General features: G+C 30.5%; 1 protein-coding gene across 6 annotated transcripts in view; it reads left to right on the top strand.

Moving 5' to 3' along the window:
- Positions 1-23,417, top strand: part of LOC122518393 (calcium/calmodulin-dependent 3',5'-cyclic nucleotide phosphodiesterase 1-like) — an 83,142-nt gene that overhangs the window by 5,468 nt on the left and 54,257 nt on the right. Inside the window, exon 1 of one of the 6 annotated variants that reach the window (XM_043637297.1) lies at positions 13,506-13,671. The exons of the other annotated variants lie outside the window; for them this stretch is intronic. Within the exon in view, the coding sequence (XP_043493232.1) occupies positions 13,521-13,671 (151 nt within the window). The 5' untranslated portion in view covers positions 13,506-13,520. Of the gene's footprint in view, positions 1-13,505; positions 13,672-23,417 lie in introns of those variants that run through there. 6 annotated transcript variants of the gene reach the window in all.

The raw sequence follows: 23,417 nt of genomic DNA, 5'->3' as shown, positions 1-23,417 counted from the left end.
ACAGTAAGAACGGAGACAACTATCGTACATTATACTTCGATTAGATTTCACACATATTTCGAGATAAGATTATTCATAATTCATAGATTTCAATATTGGGTTTGATTTTTATTAAACAAACCGCGGATCTATATTTAGCTTTGGTAAATTAGGAAGTTAAAATAACTGACACAGTCCAATATTAACTCGTACACGCGATCCTGTTTTCGCGAATATTTATTCAGCAAATATAATAAGCCTGGACCCTTGTGTGAGAGATTATTGGAAATAGGAATTTCATTGATATACATGTGTACGTGGATATGCGTTGAAATATCATCGCTTTTCATAACTATATTTGAAATAGTTATGAGGCTGGCTTGGTTTTCAAATACCTTGATATTCAAATATTTCAATATGTTGGTATTCAAAAAGATCGAGTTTAATAAATTGATACGCTCCGTTATATGGGGAATATTGAAATTTATCTATACTCATGTTTATTCTATTTCATATTTCATTATAATTCCTATTAATTGATTCGCGAATAAGTGCTGTTTATTAATCTTTTATAAGTTCGTTAAAATCACACGTTATGTATGTTCATAACTTGATTTATTTAATCTGGAAGTAAGTAGTGTATAAAAGTGTCTTAATTTAGATTATTTAATAGCACAATGCTTGCTTGATATTTGTTAAACATTTATAAAAAGTTTCGTCGAATTAATGTATTCAATATTAAATTTATTGCAACTATTATGTTCCTAACACACAATTGTTCTTTTATAATTAATATATATATTATTATTTCTCATTAAAAAAATTTTGCTCATTTAGAACAATTTTCCTTATAATAGGCAACTATTTTTATAAGTAAAATCGATGTCTTTGTAATCTACTCTTTATCTTCGATAAAACTCATTATATTCGTATTTGATTTTATTGCAATAGTCGATTAGAAATATTCTGATACAAAGCTTAAGATAATTTTCAATGATATTTTTAACTTTTCGAAGAAATATCGTAGAAAAATATTTTCTCCCCGTTTTCATTTTCGTCGTATTCATCGATGTAGTTGTAAATTTTGTTTTTAAAATATTCGACAAAAATGTATACAAATGGCGGTATATTATTTTTTTCTTTTTTTTATTTTTGTAAATATGTTTCTCGTAAAATATTCGTCGATAGCGAATTATATCTATATTCGAGTGTTACGGAGATTTCAATCATTATCGTTATTTTGAAAAGATTTATTTTATTCGTTGCACGCCTGGTTCGATGACGCTCTTTTTATTCGTCGACTAAAATCGATAATCTTCTTAACGTTGTCGATATTTAACCTCTAGCTGGCGCTAGTATTCCTTGGGTAACTACCTGCTCTTGAAGAATCTTCATTGAAAATATACCGGGTGTCGGTAAATTATCACGACGTCAAATAATCATCGTCGAGTAGTTTTTATCGAGGTAGCCATTTTTCCCTTTTTTTTTTTTCTTTTCTTGTCTCTCTGTTCATTTTTATTTGTAAGATACATAAAAGATGTCTCTGATTGGGAATCATCATCGTTATTTTTTTCTTTCCCTTATGGGGTTATACGCAGTTAGAATTTTCAAAAAATCGATTTTTTTTTTTGCATTTTCGGAATGTACATATATTTAAGTATATTCTCTGAAAATTTCAAATCGATCCGACAAATATTCTTCACTTCATGTAAGCTGCAAACAACAATTTTTAACTATGTGTAAACGTCTCTTTGAAACTTTAAACGCGTTTTTTTCAAAACGGTATTTTCAAAGTCGGTGATCTAGATTTTGCAAAAACGGCTTAACCGATCGGTTTCGAATTTTTACACAATCTTCTTAGATATATTCATCAGGTATTAAGTATAAGGAATAATTTTTAAAAATTTATTACTATTTTTTGTAACAATTTAGAGCGAAAATTTTAGTCAAAAACAACAACTTTTTTTCAAATAGACGCCATTTTGTCAAAAATCAAAATTTATATTATTCCTTGGTTTTAATACCTGCATTAATCTATCCTTTAAAAGAATCCACCATATTTTTTAATTTCAATAATCCAAACCGCCAAAATGGAGATCACCGCCAAACGTCTTTTTTTAGAGGACGTTCAGGAAATCATCTACAGGAGCGGTGCAGATTAATATTTTTACATAATCGACGCGCTATTGTATTCTCAAAAGTTCACTCTATTTGAATTACCATCAACTTTTGTTTGAGAAATAAAAACTGTTTCTAGAAAAAATTCATGAAAATACGTCTTTTTGGAGCCTCGCAACTGCGTATAACCCCTTAAATTTTACAGCTACGAATAAGGAAGGACGTTGGGGGTGGGTGGGTGTTTTGGCCGAAGGAAAGTAATTAATTATCGAATTAATTAGTCGATTTCCATTAGAGCAAATAACCGCGAACGTTTATATATTAATGCAAATATACTTGGCGGCGCGTGGTTTTAACGGAGATCAATAAAAAACGTCAATTATTTTGGTAGATAATAAAATATTGATCTAAGTGGATAAATAGATGATTCTCCATGTTGATTCGATAAACGTGGCAAATGAATTATATTCTTAAGAAAGAGAGAGAGAGAGAGAGAGAAGTCAAAGTTAATCCACTTAAAAAGACATTAATCTACGATACACCGTATATTTTAATTATACTCGTTTAACATAAGCGGCCATCGTGTAAATTTGTAAAACACGCAAATGGAATATAATTCGATGATCGTACGATAATGAATTTTAAAAGTATTACGATTTTTCAGTAATAACGATAAAACAAGTAAAGGCAATTAATTTAATTGTGAAGTTTCGCGTTGTTGATGTTTTATGATTTAAATCCCCCCATTCCCACCCCCTCACCATCCGCCCACCAAAATGTATACAAGAATATCCTCATGGTAACGCGTTCGCCTCGTTTTAGCCAATTTACTAGCAGTCCATCCATCATGAACGTACAAAATTGTCACCGGAGGACAGCGGATTCAGCAATCCTCTGATAGACTAACCTTTAGCCCTTTTTTTTTCCCCTACATTCTTTTTTTTTTTATTTTTTCCCCTATCACGCCACGACCAAATCGATTTTATGCTTAGCTCGTTTCGCGTTATGTTCGGTCCCATGCGGTCAACGACGAAAAAAGAAGTAAAATCAAAAATCAAAAAGAAAAAGAAGAAAAAATTGTGCGATTCCAATTGCGAGGGGAAAAATCGGAGTACTTTTTACGTTTTCTTTTACTTGGTAGTATTAAAGGACGCGAGAACGAGATGAGGTAGGAGAAGAGGTGGCATGGGGGAGGTTATGAGAGGGGATTGGTGGCAAATGAGAGTGAAAGAGGATGCCGCTTCGTAAATGGAAAGGAGAAGTTAACGGAGAAAGTAGAGGGTGAAAAATTTTAATAACACCAGCTTTTACTGGTGGCAACGCAGATCTCTCCTTCCTTCCTTCCTTCCTTCCTTCCTACTTTCTTTTTCCCCTATTTTTTTTTCTTTCGTTTCTGTATATTTTTTCTTCTTTTATTTTTTTTTTACCATGTCTCCGTGATAAAGTTTCAAAGTATTCGGAGTCGAGGTCAGGCTAGATGATAAGCTCGTGTAAAAGCAATGTCGCAATAATCGGATTCTTTTGGAAGAAGTATTATCTCTCTCTCTCTCTCTCTCTCTCTCTCTTTATTTCTTTCTCTCTGGGGTTCAGTTTATTCGACACACAATGGAGCATCCACCTATGCAAAAGAGATATGTAACGTGCGTGCTCTTCTAAGAGGTACCCTCGACGAGAAATACATCATCATAGAGAACGTGGCAAAGTTAACACACAAACGTATCATTCACATACATAGAAGCCGTATCGTTCTACGGTCCATCGAACACAACTATCTCTATACCTTATTTCCTCATACCCATTTACTGGAAACAACCAAATGTTTAAGGCTTTCTCGTAAATCTTTATCCTCGGGGGAGGGGGAAGGAAAGGAGTGGGTGGGGGTATTTGTCTTCTTTTTTCAAGGTCCGAGTAATACCATCTCAGATTTGTATGTATTCGTGCATGGGATGCAACGCGAGAAATGCTTTTTAAATATTTGCGTCCTAAATCGAAGTAACATTTTAAGGGGTTATACGCAGTTGCGAGGCCGCGAAAAACACGTATTTTCATGAATTTTTTCTAGAAACAGTTTTTATTTGTCAAACAAAAGTGATGGTAATTCAAATAGAGCCAACTTTTGAGAATACAATAGCGCGTCGATTATGTAAAAATATTAATCTGCACCGCTCCTGTAGATGATTTCCTGAACGTCCTCTAAAAAAAGACGTTTGGCGGTGATCTCCATTTTGGCGGTTTGGATTATTGAAATTAAAAAATATGGTGGATTCTTTTAAAGGATAGATTAATGCAGGTATTAAAACCAAGGAATAATAAAAATTTTGATTTTTGACAAAATGGCGTCTATTTGAAAAAAAGTTGTTGTTTTTGACTAAAATTTTCGCTCTAAATTGTTACAAAAAAATAGTAATAAATTTTTTAAAAATTATTCCTTATACTTAATACCTGAGGAATATATCTAAGAAGATTGTGTAAAAATTCGAAATCGATCGGTTAAGCCGTTTTTGAAAAATCGAGATCACCGACTCTGAAAATACCGTTTTGAGAAAAACGCGTTTAAAGTTTCAAAGAGACGTTTACACATAGTTAAAAATTGTTGTTTGCAGCTTACATGAAGTGAAGAATATTTGTCGGATCGATTTGAAATTTTCAGAGAATATACTTAAATATATGTACATTCCGAAAATGAAAAAAAAAAAATCGATTTTTTAAAATTCTAACTGCGTATAACCCCTTAAATAAAACGTTATAGTAACACTACTACTACTACTACTATTTATTATTATTATATGCAATAGTTTCCACGCGTTTTACGAATTTATTTTTCTTTTATTTTTCTTTTATTTTTTTTTATTTTTTTTTTCTCACCTTTATCTCGCATTCCTTTTTTTTTTTCCCTTTTTCCTTTCTTTCCTATCTTTTATCACAGAAGAAACGCATTTTTATGCGTTAAACATATGGGACCCTATCTGCAGTACTCGATCACATCCTGTTCATCCCCCGTAGCCAACAAATGTTTGGGGGGGAAGAATTTATGGCCTCATTTTGCAATTTATTGCTATCCACGACCGATACGTTTTTTTTATTGCACTCTTAACAGTTCAGCAAACTTTTCTTTCTTTGTCTATTATAAGGTTTATGGTATACACGTTTTTTCTTCTATCGAAATATTTATGATATATTAATGATTTTAATAATAGTTTGAACAATTAATAGCAACAACAGCTCATTTCATTGTTAATTAATTAAACGTACGGATATTATTTATAAATTTATTTATAGGAAGTTCGCGATTAAATGTTAAATACGCGAGATTATTGTATAAGTTGTGTTTGAAAATTCTTCCAAACAACAATATTGCATACACACACACATTTGTATTTTAATTTACGCAATACGCAGGTACCGTTATTCTCATTAACGAGTTTAATTTTGTTTTTAAAAAGGAGTAGTAGGGTGTGCTGTGCTTTGTGTTTTATATACATTTATAATATACTATATACATATTTTTACATAAGTTACGCATGGGTGCGTAAATATTCTCGTTTTCTCTTTTGGAACGGAGTAGTAAATGCGGTATTGCTGCATAGAACTAACAAGCACTTCGTTCTCGTAGTTTAAGTGCCAGGAAACTTTAAAGCAGATACGATTGGATGTTTAACACGGTTAACGTAATAATACGTAGATTCGTGTAGAAGATTATTTAATGATTTAACATCTTATCTACATTACTGAGATCCAAATTTTCACGAATATCGATAAGAAAGAAAAATCGTGAGAAATTTTCAACCACATCTTGATACTCGATTTAATAAAATTCCGATAAAGTGTCAGTATCAATAACAACTAACCGATAAAAACGTTCATAAATTCATTTTATCTTTATCTTTTTGCATGTAAACTTGAGTATTATTGTAGAAAATATTACTCAAAGCCACTTGGATAAAGTCAATTTAGTATTATTTTATTTTTGAAAATATACGTTCTCGAGAATGAGATCAAAAATGGCTACTTTGAAGTAACTATTATAATGATGACGAAATATAACTATATAGTTTCGACGATGAATTTTTTTTTATTTTCCCGAAAGCTTTGCAAAATACGATCAAGTTAAATATTTATTTAATAAATTAACGCTCATGAATTAAAATATAAGTTTAGTTTAAATGTGATTCCAACAAAATCCAAGAATTCATTCTTGACGCTGATACATCGTAGAAAGAACATCGAACGAATTAAGGTCAAGCTTAAAACGTATAGAAATTGTTGGGTGGAAAGTATGAAGCTGGCCAAATCCTTCTCTCCCAAGACGAATAAACGCAAACGGTATATTCTTTTGGCTTCTTGGCAGGAAATTGGCGTCAGGGCCAAGTTTAATCGAGAGATCGTACCAATTTTTCATCTACTTCACGGTCAAGATTCACGATATGGGATAGGTTGTTGTAGATAGTTTCACCGTGTCGAGCCAATTAGTATTAACTTCGTCAATTTGATAGAGAGTACACACTCATGATTGTCCACTCGATCCATTTCTCTATGTGGAATATCATTCAAAGCAGGTCATCCATTTAATTCAATACTCGTGTATCGTTAAATTGTTCACGGGTCGTCAATGTTCATTTGATCATATTTAATAAATATGCATATTCATATAAACATGTTTTAAACATTTTTAAATATTATTTTTTTTTGTAATTTTTGTAATTTCTAACGGGTACACTGTAGTCACATATAAACGATCAAAACTTATTGCTTTTCTGTCTCGAATTTCTTTTTAAAACCGATACAAAATATATATTTCATTTTCTAAAGCTGTTCTTTTACTAACTCAACCAACATGGGATCTTAAGAAGATCGTTTAATCTTCATTGAAGATACCATACGTCGTCTATATCTATAATAAAAACGATCGATAGGATTTAGATGGGGAAAGTGATAAAAAAAAAAACGAAAAAAAGAAAGAAAAGAAAAAGAAAGAAAAAAAAAAGGTAGAGATGATAAAGATTGAGATTCTTCGGAAGATCTTCCAAAAGAAATAATCCATCCGGACCGAAACTCATTCATCTCGTTCTTCCCATAAACTAGAAATGATTCCAACCCGATATATATTTTCTTTTTTCCCTTCTTTTTCTTCTTCTTCTTTTTCTTCTTCTTCTTTATCGTGAAACCTTTTCTTGATCTCGGTGGTTAAAAATAATAGATGAAAGTTTAACTTAAATGATATTATATTATGCATGAACTTGAAACCTTATTCTCATTCTAAGTTATATTTCCTCTCGTTAAGATTACATTATTATTAAGATTTGAATATAATTTCAATGAAATAACAGTGAGAAATTGTTATACGATTATATAAGTATTTATAGTATATACTATAGTAGTGTAGGATTCGTGAAAAAATTGGGCCGTTGGACAGACTGGACCGAGACTCGAACCCGGATTTTCCGCTTTCCGGGCGACTGCTCTTTAACCAATTGAGCTATCCAGGGCCCACCGTCCAATCTCCTCACGAATGCCTATTTAAGTGTTTGGCTTGGAGGTGCTCGCATCCCACAGTAGTATATATATAGTACTATATATAGTAGTATATATAGTATATACTTATATAAGTATTATATAGTAAGGATGAGTTATCGTTACTTTCTATGGATTATTCTTTAACCACCGGTTATATTCGAAGTATTTGACACGCCCTGCTTACCTTCGTCCTTTCATCTTCTCCAGAGATTTCCTCGTCATCCTCTTACCACACACAGTAGTCTTATTTCGTGTCTTGTTTCCCATTGGAACCATTTCGTATAGCCGCAGTATATAAGTAGCTATGTATGAGTAGTATACATATACCTTCTGTCGAATTAAATTACACATTGGAGGTTGGATGACTTTGACCATACCCAACTATAGGTTGCTCTCAACGATAACAGAAGGAACTTCTCTTTAACTCCGAGAGCCCTTAGATTCTCTCTCTCTCTCTCTCTCTTTCTCTTTTCGATCGTGTCGCAATTTTCCTCCAATCAAAGACCAAAGCCTACAATGTAATCCTTTGGAAACAGAATCCGACCTAAGATAAGCTTTTGCACTTTAGTGTTAGCAAAGTTGGACGCTTAATGCAAATGAATTGTCTTTTGAAGAGTATGTCTCTCACGGTGATTCGTAGTTTAATTTTATTTCAATCACTTTTCCATATATATTTTATCCGACTTTTATTTTATTCTCGGAGGAATTAATATTAATATATTAATATGATATAATGTAATATATTATTTATATATAGTATATGTATAATAATTAATAATAATATTAATAATTAATAATATAATTTCTTTTTTAGTTCGAATTAATATGCATTATATATTAAAAAATTTATATATTTAATTACCGACAATAATTTTTACATTTTTCTTAAATACTGTCAATTACAAGGAGTGAAAAATCATCGTATGTAAAGACATATCAATCTTAATAACATTTACATAAATCTTCTAATCCGAACTGCATCCGGGTAGAAGAATATGCGACTGTTGTTAGACACGAATTTGCATAGATTTCTCTTCTTTAATAATTATTTACTTATAATTAATAATTATTTATTATTATTAATAATAATAATTATTTATTTATTATTAATAATTATTTATATATTAATAATTATTTATTTATATTATTTATATTAGTAATTAATACGGATTAAAGACAAATCAAATAAATATATTTAAATATATTTTCATAATTTATATATATATATATATTTAATGTAGGAAATCAAATATATATTAATCGATAGGAAATATAAGTATTGTTTTCCTTCCATTAACACGCATATAATGGTACGAAATGGAGAATTTTTTTTTTTTAGCTTTTCCTCCTTCCTTTTGCTTTTTTCTTTTTTTTTTATTATTATTATATATATTTCTTATCAAACAGGACTGATTATAAGTATTCTCAAAGAGGATAGGGATACGCTTTTAGCAGCTTTTCTCATCCTATCATCCTTGTTTCTTTTTTATATGCTCGTTCCTTTATATAAGACGTTGTTTACAGGGTACACGTTATCTGTCAGGCACATTAAAGCACGCGTTCCTTTCCCTCATCTCTCATTATTATTGAACGCTTGCCATAACCTAGATCGCAATCCATCCATCTATAACATTGACAACGTATTTGCAATTATTTTCATTATCTTTTCGAAATATATATATGAGCCGTTTATTTTGAAAATGGCCTAACTCCATATAACCTTAAATTGAGATATTTAAAGGTTTGCGTTTCAATGCAATTCAAAATATACGTAAAGAATAACAATGAGTTATGTTGCTTAAGTGTATCTAAAGGTGTTCAATTTACAGTTCCTATTAAAATAATGGCGATTATTAAGTGAATAATATGCGTTTTCTTACCAAGAATGGAGTTAGGCCACTTTCAAAATTAACAACCAGATTCGTTATAAAATTTGAAGGAACCGAAGTCCATTCAACATAATTTAAGATTCTTCAAATTGCGAAAAAACAATACTTGTTTTATTTTACATATCTTTATAACACTTTAAAAACATAAATTATGCGATTGAAAATATTTTTTACAAACATAAATTACAAAACAATTTTCTACTCATCTACATTTTGTGTATGTGAAAGGGATTTAAAGAAATCATAATGTTCCTGTGGTATATATCGTAATAAGTCAATTATGTCCTTGAATTTTGCGGTTGTAATTTGCCTTATATTTTTATACAGTGGTGTCAATACAATATTTTCGAACTTTCTTAGTCCACCCCGACGTGGTATTAAATTCAGGACTTTCAAATTTTCGTTCTCATTCATTGATGTCTTATAGAAAATCTTATTCATTTTTGACAAAACGCATCCAACATATTTTTAATCAGTTTATTGCTTCTTCGTTAGAATTCTTGACCCTTTTAAAAATTGCGTCTTCTAATAATTTTGTTGATACAAAATCTTCTAGTCTCATTTCATGTACAATAAAGTTATTACCTTTCCGACACTTTTTGATAATATTGTAATACTCTCGGGGGACAAACAGTAAATTATTTTTTTTTAATGCCATTTCTACCACACCAAAATCTCTACTCCTAATGGAGTTAGGCCACTTTCAAAATAAACGGTTCAGTGATTCAACTAACTCTGAAAACTTATGTGTCCAGAATGACCGTATTTACTCGGAATATAAAAAATCTTAAATGCTTTATTGATAGATAATTTGAAGCTGTACATGTTACCGTGGGTAACCGAAAAAAAATGAAAAATGGAGTTAGGCCACTTTCAAAATAAACGGCTCATATAATCATTTTGCTCAAATATGATACTCTCGGTAAGGTAAATTAATGTATACGTGTGTTAAGGGATGATTTATAAGAGAGGAAATTTTTGATTTAGAAAAAAAAGAAACAAAAAGAGAAGAAAATAAAAGAAAAAAGCTTATGCAATTTAAAAGTGACCAGTTTTAAGTGGTGCGTTTCGTGTTATGAGAACTGGATCGATACTAGTAAAGATGAAAGATATGCTTCGTGGTTGTTACGGGGGTCGTTGAAACGCACACTCGTTTTCTTCGCGATTTATTTATTTATTTTATTTTCCTTTTTCCTTTTTCCTTTTTCTCTTTCTTTTCTTTTTTCCAGGCCTCTTTTAAGCGATCGTATCTCCCGTAATAAATCGCTAAAATGTCGTAAATTATATAGAGTAATGTATCCTTAAGAGAAAAAAAAACAAAAACAAAAAAAAAGAAAATGAACGAAATTCCTAACACGAAAGGGTAATTTGGGTTCCAATTAGAAGTTGAAAATAGTTGGTGGGTGGGAGTGGGGTGAGAAGGAGACGGAGAGGGGTGAGAGATACGCTTTTTAGGATTGAAATATTTATTACTTTCGTGCTTTGTTAATTTATTCTTTTCTTTTATTTTTTATGCGCGTGTTAGAGAGAGAGAGAGGAGAACGCTATTATTCTTAAAAAGCTCGCAGAAAAAAAGAAAAAAAAGAAGAATCAAAGCGTCCTATTTAGCATTTATCTTGAATATTATTCGGTGGCAGTTTGCTTCTCGGTGGATTGGCTTTTGCCAAGTTTCTCCGCGCCACGCTTGCGCGGCTTTTCGCGACGAGCTTTTGAGCTTTTCGAGTCGCACTGGTAACGGAGACACGTGGAGTCGGTTGTTCTCGTTCGTTACCAAAGTTTTCGTCTACTTCTTCTAAAAACTTTGCCAAAGTGACGAGGTTCGTTACAATCGGTTAAAACAATATTACACGATAACCGATTTTTGGTGGTCAACTATTTAAAAAGTGATGACGCGAGTTGTTTTATTTTTTTTCTTTCTTTTTTTTCTATTTTTTCCGATCGTATTATTTTGAATTGGGTGTTGAAAAATTAATCCGTCGATTAAACGCTCGAATATAATAATAAATTATTAATCACGAGTGAACGATATTAATTTTGCTGTTAATCGTGCGAATTGAAAGATCTTAATTTGAATTTATTAAACGATTTCGTTATATTAATTGCTGATTGATTTTTTAATAAAAAAACAAACAAACAAACAAACGATCGATCGATCTCACGCTCTCTGTCTTTCTCTCGTGTTATAGTTTAAAGAAAGAAAAAGTAATAATATATTGAAAATTTTGAAAACAATTATTTTACAGATAAAAAACGTATTTGATATTTGACTTTAGGAAATGATTGGAATGTAACAAGGAGAGATCTAATTAAACTTACCATTACCGGTGATTTTTGTAAGATAAAAATACGATCCGATATCGAGTCGAGTACGTCTCAAGAGACACGTGTGTGTATGTGTGTGTGAGAGAGAGAGAGAAAGAGAAAGAATAAAGAACTCGACCCTTTTGCAAAGTACGTAGGAACGCTTGTCGACGCAAGCACGTCACGAACGGAGAAGAGTACTCGATCATTTGTTCTTGAACCGTGTATACCGCGGTAGACTATGAACGATTGATTTGGCATGCTCTCTTGTGTATGCCTGTTGTACAGATCGAGAGAGAGAGAGAGAGAGAGAGAGAGACATTCGGTTTCGAGGTTGGTAGGTGGAATTTATCGGTGGAATGTCGTATATTACGGACGCCAATTATTCCATCGAAATAGATCGAATGTAACAATATATACGCAAGAATCATAAGAAAATATTTAACAATTATTATTCGATTGTTAATACGAGTTTCATTTTTTTTTTATTTTTTTTCTATTTGATTTGTATTCGTATTATATTCAGGAGGGGGGTTGTACATTAATGTTATTTCGCATATATTCATTTTTCATATACAGTAAGACCTCTTTTTGTGCGGTCCTTTTTTATACGATTTTATTTTTGTGCGATTTGTTTTTGTGCGATTTTATTTTTGTGCGATTTGTTTTGTGCGATTTATTTTTATGCGGTATCTAAATCTCAGCAGCGTTGCTACCAGTTTTATGTTTTCTTTCAATGTACATATACATGTGTGGACGAACTGATTACATGGTCTCCTTGACGACGATGTATCCGGACTTCGCGACGCTCTTCATCTGATTTAAACAATCTCCTAACAATTATTTCATTTGATTGAAAGCATTTTAACATCTATATTTCGCAAATAATTGATGTATTTTCTAAGTGCGACTTTTTTTATGCGGTCCCTATCCACCGCACAAAAAGAGGTTTTACTGTATAAGACAAAAAATATATAAATTATGCACAGTGTGCGTATATTATTATGCATGAATAAAAAGTATCACGTATCTTACGTAGACGCGCGAGATCTTTTTCATTGATGATCGTTGCTTTATTTCATTTGAATCTTTTTTCTTTTTTTGTTTGTCTTTCGCGTGTGTTTGTGTGTTTGTGGTTTTTTTATTTGTTCGTTTATTTTACTTTCCGATATTTTTTGATACGATTATAATATCGTCGTGATTCTTAATGTTGTATTATAAAAAGAAATATATATTTGTATATATTTCTCTGGCGTTAAATTTATTCAAGATTTATAACAATTTGTATAGTTTGTGGAATAGACGTGAAACGAAGAGTTAATCTAAAGTTGGAGGATTTCTCGACGGTATTAATCTCGTCTTGCCTTCGGCTAGGGCTAGGGCTGACGTTTAACCAGGAGTAAACAATTAATTCTCTCTCTGAAAATGAACAGATTTTTTTTTCCTTCTTTTTAGATCGTCATCGAGAGGATATATATATTAATAAATCAACGATTAATGATAATTGATAATTGATTGTGTTTTTTCAAATTAACGATGACACTATGACAGATAATTACGAATGAAACAATTATTTTCTACGATTCGTTTTGGAACATTTATATTTGTTTTACAAATTTGTTTGAATCATCGGTGAAAAGTGTGCGCGCGCGCGTGTGTGTGTTTCTTTTTTTTTATTTTAAAATAAAGTAATAATAATAAACATTAGTGTCGAGAAAAATGAATAAAGAGGAAGGAAGTGGTGAAAGTAAAGATGAAATGAAGGAAGGATCGTCCCCGTCAGCGCCTTTGCGTTCTTATTCCCATCAAAAGGTTTTCAAAAAGTGCAAAAGTGCTACTTTCCATCTGGACGGTGCAATTTATACGATAGGTAAAATTCTTCATGAATTATTTTATCATATTAAATTGCTAATGTTTTATTCAATTCTTTTGCAGCAACTTTTTATAGAGACTAATCTTTTTAAATTGTACGATTAACTATTTTATTTTTTTGTTAAATTTGCACCGATAATTTAAATTTTGATTTTCGATTAGCAGAAAGATCGTCGATGCACGTTTAACGATACTAAACAATAAAATCACACAATGCGAATATTTGTCTATGATTTAAGAACTATTTCGTTTCACGAGATATTCAAGAGTTTTGATTTTGTTGAATAGCTAGTTGAAAAATGTTGAATCAATATGAATATTTTGATATATTTCTATATACATAGACATATTTTCGATACATTGTGTTAGTAATCGTATTGTATAGACAGACTATTTCCTTAAATCTTCTTATCGATACGTAAAGTGTATTTTCTAGTATGAAACGTATTTTCTTCTTTTTCTTTATTTTTTTTTTTTATTCTAAATAAGTTGGGATTTTTGAAAAGTCGACATAGAAAATTCATCATTGAAAGTGTCAGGAGAATATTGACAGAGAAAGTTCCATTTTTCTCGTTAATATCATTTCTTTATCTGTATAGTAGAATTTCTTTATTCTTTAGAAATTTATCTGATAGTCTGATGCAAAGGGATCGTTGAAAAAAGAATAAATTTGGATGTAACAGTAGTAATATTTAAACATAGTCAGACGCAAGTAAGTAGTAGTCGTAAGATCATATTTGTCAGACTGTAGTAGAGTAAGGTGTCTGACTACGAGTAGTGTTGTATCGAAGATAATAAAATATAAAAAAGGATAGGGGTGTACGTGAGTTTTTTCTATGGCCAGTGAATATGAATTTTTTTTCCCCCCCGATATATTTTACAACGAGGTTGCAGTTACCAACACTGATACCGGAAATAGAGAACGTTCTACTTTGCAACTTTTCTTATCTGTTCCTTTCTGCACGCAAATACTGCTTGGTCACGACATTAGAGAATAGACTTTAAATATTGATTTTCAATTTCTTTCACGATACAACACAACACCACCGTACTACGTTATTTTTAACTTATTTCTACAAATGCGTATATTCGAATGAAATACAATTGCGAAAGTGACGTTAATTTATCGATGCTAAGTGATGTTATTGAGTGAAGCATACATATCTCGAAAGTATAAACAATTATATATGCGATTTGAATTAAAATACAATTTAATGCAACCGCGAAAGAGCATAAATTGACGATAGTTTAGGTATTGTTCGTATTACACTTAGTGTTATTCATGAATTCACGAATAGTTGATAATAAGCTTATTTGAAGAGCATTGCATTTATCTTTTAAGCATTCGGAACAATGATTTCTATAGGAAGCAGATAGTATCTAAGAAGTTTACGCCAAATCTTCGTATAATAAACAGTTTATGGTGAAATATGGTAACTGAATTATTAATGAATAAACTATGATTTCAAGATATTATATATAATATGATTTATGTTCTTTAAATATTTAATAAAATGGGCAGATGATCGTTATTATATTTTACTTTTTAAATGTTTAAAAATAAAATGTTTAAATAATAAACAGTTTATGGTGAAATGTGGTAACTGAATTATTAATGAATAAACTATGATTTCAAGATATATTGTATAATATAATTTATGTTATTTAAATATTTAACAAAATGGGCAGATGATCGTTATTATATTTTACTTTTTAAATGTTTAAAAAAAATGTTTAAATAATAAACAGTTTATGGTGAAATGTGGTAACTGAATTATTAATGAATAAACTATGATTTCAAGATATTACGTATAATATGATTTGTGTTCTTCAAATATTTAACAAAATGGGCAGATGATCGTTATTATATTTTACTTTTTAAATGTTTCATTTTATAGATTCGTTTATTAAAAAAAAAGAATGATAAAAAGAGACATAAAAGAATAAAAAGAGTAAACGTTTATTTGGACGAGACAGCATAATACGCAAAGAAAGCTCGATGAAAAGGTGAAAGGAAGGAAGGAAGGAAAGAAAAAGAAAAAGAAAAAGAAATGAATGAACGAACTAAGGTTGAAAAATTCAAAAGAAGGTTGCATTCGCTTGTTAAAACTCGATACTCTAGCGATTCTAGCGTCGGTAGGAAAAAAAAAAAGGAAGGAAATAGGGGTTTCGAAGTCATATCGCGCGTAAATCATTTTACGGGATCAAGCCATGAAATGTTTTATAGGGGGAGATCGTATTTTATGCATCTATGATAACATTTTTGAAAGAAGAGAGGTCTTGGCACCGAGTAATTTGATCGTTCGATCAAATTATCGTTTTTGCTTTGAAATTATTCTTCGATGACATAAGAACGCCATAAAAGAACGCGTTGCCATTCGTGCATGCTCGATTATTTCGAAAATGTTTATGGGGGAGGGAGGGGGGAAATAGAAAACTCGTTTGTTTAAAAATACATAAATTTGTTAGCGAATGAATCTGTGTAGCTTTTAATCATACTGTGATTGACGTTTCAAAATTATTGTAGACATAAATTATACCCGCATAACGTATTATTTTCATGAATATAGCTCTAATGATAAAGGTAGTATTTATATAGAAATGACGAAAGAGAGAGAGAGAGAGAGAGAGATACGATTAGGTTACAGCTCACGGAATACTTGCAAATAACGAAACATTCACGGTCAGTGGATACTTTATTACGACAATGCGGTGAGCGTGACTCCGCATTCAAATACGCAATCCCGTTAACGTTATGCACACGCATACACATACATTTAACATTTGGAAATCATAGGTTCACATTTGCCCTATAGTTTTCAGGTTAATTATATTATAATATAATTATCATTTTTAAAATTTATATTTCTACAACAATATGTATATTTATTGGATTGGAACAACTGAGTGTGGTTACTTGGATAAAAATTTACAGATTTCTAGGGGACCTTTCTTTCTTTCTCTTTCTTTTTATCTATTTTTTTTTATATATCTTTCTATCTTTTTGTAATAAATATATAAAAATAAATAAATATAATAAATATAAAAAAAATAAAATTAATAAATAAATATAATATAAAATATATATATTTATTATTATATATATATAATAATAAAATAAATATAAAAAATAATAAAATATATAAAAATAAATAAATAGTATAATAAGTATAAAGAAGAAATTATTAAAATAAATTTACAATGTGTCAATTTTTCGGTTAAAATAAACACCCTCGTTTAATTGGAAAAAGAAAGGTCGGCATATTTTGAGATATCAGTTTAGAATTGAAACAAATCAATAATTATTTTCATTCTTTATTGATTCGTTTTCATTTCGTTTCGTTTATCGAAAGAAACATCCCCTCCAGTAACACGAGTAAAGGTAATGTAAAACGTAAGAGAAATTTGTTTAAAAATTGTCCCCATTTTCCTTTCTTTTGGATATATTAATATTAATATTTTATTCGTAGACAAAAGTTAGACAGATCGAAACTGCGAATCAAGAGGAAATAAATCGGTTGACAAGATGAATAGAATTACGTGTGATGGCTGACGCCATCTCAATCCACAGAGAGAGAGACTGAGAGAGAGAGAGAGAGAGGCTTACGTGGAATATCGATTTTACGTAATCCTTTTAACTCTTTGACGATTATTTATTTTTGTCTTTTTTCGTCTTTCCATTTCTTCCATCGATTTATTTATTATACATTACCATAGATGTGTAAAATTTTGGAAATAAGATTTTCTTTAAAACGCGTAATGTTCTCTCTTTCAAATATTATTATACATTATAAATATCTATAATAATAATGAAGTCATTTATTTTCCAGTACGAGTTAATAAAACCAAGCTTCGAGATACCTTATAAAAATAAATCATCGTAATTTATAAATGTGTGTATATATATATGCATTTTGCATGAAACAAATCTTGGTTAAAATAAATCGAAACTAGTGACTCTGTACTTCACCCGTGTTTCTTTTTTGTTTTATTTTTCTTTTCTTTCGACAAAATGTAAATCACGTTATTCGTTAAATACACGATTAGTCGATCTCGATTATCATTTGTTTGAAAATTTTCTTACAACCGTTTACGAGTCGTTTAGAATTTCGTAACGCGCGATCGAGTTTCGGGATTTGGGAGATTTAGATTAAAGGGATTTCTTATCAGGTATCAAGAAGTATTAACTATCTTCTTCTTATATTTCCAATTATATAAAAAAACTGGTGTGTGTACTTATGTACGCACGTAAGAAGTTATACTTCTTTGCCGTACCAAAACGAACATAACCTCAATAACCTCAAAAATAACTTCAAAAAACAACTTCAAAGAAAACAAATAACTTAAAAAAGAAAAATAATTATTATTATATATATAAGAAAGAATAAAAAAAAACTGGTGTGTGTACTTATGTACGCACGTAAGAAGTTATACTTCTTTGCCGTACCAAAACGAACATAACCTCAATAACCTCAAAAATAACTTCAAAAACAAACTTCAAAGAAAAAAAATAACTTAAAAAAAAAATAATAATTATTATATATATATAAGAAAGAATAAAAAAAACTGGTGTGTGTACTTATGTACGCACGTAAGAAGTTATACTTCTTTGGCGTACTGAAACGAATATAACCTCAAAAATAACTTCAAAAAAATATTGGATTGGAAGTATGAGAACATAAGCAACTAATTATTATTATTTATTTATTTAACAAAAAAAAGAAAGGAAACATATTTTCAATCGGTCTACACTAAATATAAAAGAGATATATCGAATAACTTCACGCGTCAACAGTCATGGCGCGGTTACAGCATTAGTTCCCGCTACGATCATTTAAGTAAAGCAGCGCTGAGTACGATTAGTATTTGGATGGGTGACCCGCTTGAGAAAAAAAGGGGGAAGAAGAAGAGAAGACAACTTCATGCCGTATATTTGAAATCGCTTTGCCGCGCGTCGTAAATACCGACAAACTTCATGGTGTCGATTTTTCATGTCGCTCGTAAAAATTCACTCTCATCACATTTTCTCAAACGCGCCAAAAGAAGTATAACTTCAATAATTAGTAAAAATTTATGGGAAATTTCTAGAAAGACAAATATATACATACATTTTCTCGAGTATTGATTGACGAATAGAGAATCGTAATTTGTATGGATTAATACGCGTTTAGATTTATCGAGGTAGGGTAATTGCTTTTAAATCTGATGGGATGATACGCTAATCAAGTTTCTGAAAAGACATTTACTAGCAGCAGCTAATGCATGTTATGAATTAGATAGCTAAATGCGTCATGAACCTGCATATAGTAGCTGATAATTAAGTTCACGTTAAACCTATTTTCGTAATAACATTTCAAGATTATTAAGATTTTATTTCTAATCTTAATTATACTTTCGACAAATAATAATAATAATAAAATAATTTCTATTTTCTCCTTATTTTTTCTTTTTTTTTTTTCAGTTAAATAAATCGTATATGATTATTAAAGATAAACGGGGATATTTTTGAAGTTAAGATTGGATCGAACGATGATTGTGCCCCGAAGGGAAGACATTTTGTTCCTATTTTCTTTTTCTTTTCTTGGACCATTTCCTATTTCCTACACATCGACAACTTTAATCCTATTTTTGTAGATTCTCTTGAACGTTTCGCTTCGGGGCGTTTCAACACCAATGTTTTTTGCCGTTCTGTTCTTCTAACGATACTTTTATACAGAAATGTTAAATATCTACTCGGTGTTACGTATATTGTCAATTTTATCAAAGAAGTTATATTCCCTCTTTGCTTTGTAGATATTTAACTTTAACAATGTAAAAAAGGTATTGTAAAAAATTGAATAGAATATCCTTCAACGTGCTACAAATAAAAAGTAGTCGTGCAATTAGCAAGCACAAACGTACATATATATCCACACATACACACAAACACACAGACACAAGAGATCTGTGTATTTTATATTTTATTATTTTCTTTTCGATGAAATGATTAAACGTTCTTACCTACGATTACAAAATTTGTTTACTTCATTATTTGTGCATTTACGTATATATAAATTAATAATAATAAATAATAATAATTTTTTTTACCATTGTTTCGAATAATAATTTCAATGTTGTTGAATAGGATACAATGGCCCTTTTCTCTTCCACCTCTCCGAATCAAAATAAAATTATAAAAAATCAAGATTACGAAATATAAATAACGAGAGATAAATTGCAGATGGAAATTGTTAGCAAAGAAATTGAATGGCCTATACGCGACACGATCTTCAAATTCAATAGCATTGAGAAAAAGGTTTTATTCAAATCTCATCGTACCTGTGTGTGTGTGTATATGTGTGTGTGTGTGTTATTTTAAATAAACGCCATTAAAATCTTTCTTTGATGTCAAATGCAGGATTTTATTCGTACGTTTCGAATTTAGTTTCTTCTCGCGTTTGTTTCGTACCGTTCGTTCGTTATATTTCTGGTCATTTTAATATATGTTTTTATAGTATAAATTAACGAAGAGAGGCAAATATTTGACGTCGAATTAATATTGCGACCAATGGCAAAAGAAAATGGACGGATTTCTTTTCTTTTTCTTTTTTTTTAGGGTGGGGGAGGGAAACTCGACGAAATTATGATAAAACTTAGGGAGAAGGAATACGGGAATAAGGATAGGAGATAATACGAAAGATCGTATTTCAGATTGCGGAGGGTAACCGATGAAAATATAAATCGGAAGTTCGTTATCTTAAAGTGGTTAAACTAGGATTTCCATAATTCAAATGAGTATAAAATAGACGCAACACGTAAGGTTCGTTCGCGTAGATTTATTTTTGTTTCCAATCAAAATCGTTCGAATTAATTTTGACGAACGATACGAAACGATATTTAACGCAATTTGCCCAAATTTCTTTCTTGACAATCGATATACATAAAAAAAAACTGGTGTGTGTACTTATGTACACACGTAAGAAGTTATACTTCTTTGCCGTACCAAAACGAACATAACCTCAATAACCTCAAAAATAACTTCAAAACAAAACTTTAAAGAAAACAAATAACTTAAAAAAGAAAAATAATTATTATTATATATATAAGAAAGAATAAAAAAAAACTGGTGTGTGTACTTATGTACGCACGTAAGAAGTTATACTTCTTTGCCGTACCTAAACGAACATAACCTCAATAACCTCAAAAATAACTTCAAAAAACAACTTCAAAGAAAACAAATAACTTAAAAAAGAAAAATAATAATTATTATATATATATAAGAAAGAATAAAAAGAAGAAAAAGAAAATATCAAAATATAGATATCAGTCCACACTAAATATAAGAGAGATATATCGAATAACTTCACGCGTCAACAGTCATGGCGCGGTTACAGCATTAGTTCTCGCTCGATCATTTAAGTAAAGCAGCGCTGAGTACGATTAGTATTTGGATGGGTGACCCGCTTGAGAAGAAAAGAAGACAACTTCATGCCGTATACTTGAAATCGCTTTGCCGCGCGTCGTAAATACCGACAAACTTCATGGTGTCGTTTTTCCAGACGCTCGGAACAAAATCACACCCCATTACATTTTCTCCAACGCGCCAAAAGAAGTATAACTTCAAAAAAAAAATCCCGAAAAGAAAAACGATATTTCAATTTATCCCTGACAAATGTTCGCGTCGAATTTTTCAATTTTCTAAAAGAGAATAAAAAAGATATGTATCGTTTCTCTGTTTGTTCTTCTGGGAAGTGATGGGATGAGGTGGGAGGGGAGGATAGGGGGGTAGGGGTTTCTCCTTCCTTCTCGTAAAACGTCAAGATCGTGGGTTTTCGTGATGCAGGATAATAGATCGCATTTGTAAGCTTGACAGGACGAGGAACTGTTCGTTCCTTGTTGACCTTGCTTGATATAAATCTATGACATTTCTAGTCGAATGATCGTTCTCATCTAACACACGTTTCCTTGTAAATTATGTACCATTAGATTTATAGCCAACATGTGATTATTATCTAGTAAGAACGTATTAATATATGATAAATAATGAAAACCTATAAAGAGGAAGATAAAATTTTATTATTATTGGACGATAAATTTGATTGGTGTATAAGGTAATCGTGCTCAAATGATTGCTAGTATTCATGAAAAGTAAATAACAATGATTAATATGCGATACGTTAGGTAATAATAAAAGTCGTAGGTATTGATGATTCATTTGCTTGTAAAATATTGTGTGTGTGTATGTGTTTGTGTGTTAAGTTTCGATCGTGTACATATTATCATTCATAATACAACAATTAAAAAGACAATATATTATCAAAGATATGTACGATCTTGAACTTTGAAATAAAAAGAATAAATTAATAGATTTATCAGAATAATATTAATAATTTTAATAATTTTAATACTATATAATTAATAATATTAATAATTTTAATATATAATTAATAATTTATATATTAATATATCTCGATTTGATAGAAATAAAGTTCTGATATTTCTATACTTCAACGGGATAGGTTTACATTATTTATCGAATTTTGAGTGATTTTTTATGTTTCTTTAGTTAAAAGAAAACGTGAAAAAATAAATTTTTAATCGTTAGGTTATAACGAGTATCGTTTCATTTAAATTCATTCGTACGTACGACCCTTATATGGGTTGTTAGTGATGAAAAGGGTTAATGTAAATGAATCGTCTATCATTTGAAATGTTTAATGTTTGGGTATATAACATATGTGGATTAATTTAACGTTGATTAGTACGTTCTATAATGATCGTAAGTGATGTAGCGATAAAAAGTACTCGATTAGGAGGAAATGTGGCGTTTTAACATTGTTAACTATTAATATCCTTTTTGTTAATTCCCTGGAGATTGAACGGAAATGTTGGTGTCGGTGTAGTAATATCCGGTCGAGGTCGATAAAGCAGGGAACCTTTGCTTTCCAGAAGTGTTTACAAAATCTTTTGCAATTGTGGATTATGATGGAAGAGTTCGATGGGAAAGCGTATCGCGATAGGGTAGAAAACTGTAATCAAACGTTGGTAACCTTTATCTTCCTTGGGCTTTTTGTTTTTTTTTCCCAATTAAAACTTCTTTTTTTTGTTTGTTCTTTATTTTTTTGTTTTTTTTTTGTTTTTTTAAAGCGAGAAAACAACGAATTATTATCGGAATAATATTGGCTTTGGGAAAAGAGTGGTAGTTAAATTGTATATAAATAAAAAAGAAATTAAAGGTAAAAAAATATAATTAAAATTTACAGACAAATATATCAAATGTAGAATATAAATTTGATAGCCATTTATAGGTTGAAACGATTTCTAGGTCGATCGTAATTTTACCAAATTGAATAAGCGCCGGATAATATTAAACGTTTATTACTACTACTACTAGCTTATATATAAATATCATTTGTAAATTTAATTAAACAATTGTGTATATCCGATTATTGATCATTATTTCTATAACGAAGTAACAAAAGCGATTAACGATTTATAATTAATCGTTTTGCAAAATTTATTTCTTATCGATATATCGATTTTATAAATTCATTCCCTCCCCCCCCCACTCCCGCACCCATCCACCCACCCTTTTTTTTTCGGTAGTAAAGTTTCCATAGAATGATTGATTTACTAAGGACAACATTTTCACAGTTATTTGCCAACTTTATGGACTTCCGTTGCTTCCAGCATATCTATCGATTATAGCGGTTGGCAAAAGAAAGTCAGATGGGATGGGTTTGCAAAGATATTGCAGATCGATTA

This window comes from Polistes fuscatus, unplaced genomic scaffold, assembly GCF_010416935.1.
Source record: "Polistes fuscatus isolate 324 unplaced genomic scaffold, CU_Pfus_HIC Scaffold24, whole genome shotgun sequence".
In the NCBI taxonomy this organism is placed as follows: domain Eukaryota; kingdom Metazoa; phylum Arthropoda; class Insecta; order Hymenoptera; family Vespidae; genus Polistes; species Polistes fuscatus.
Note: the sequence above shows the minus strand (reverse complement) of the source record. Positions and strands in the feature narration are given on the sequence as shown.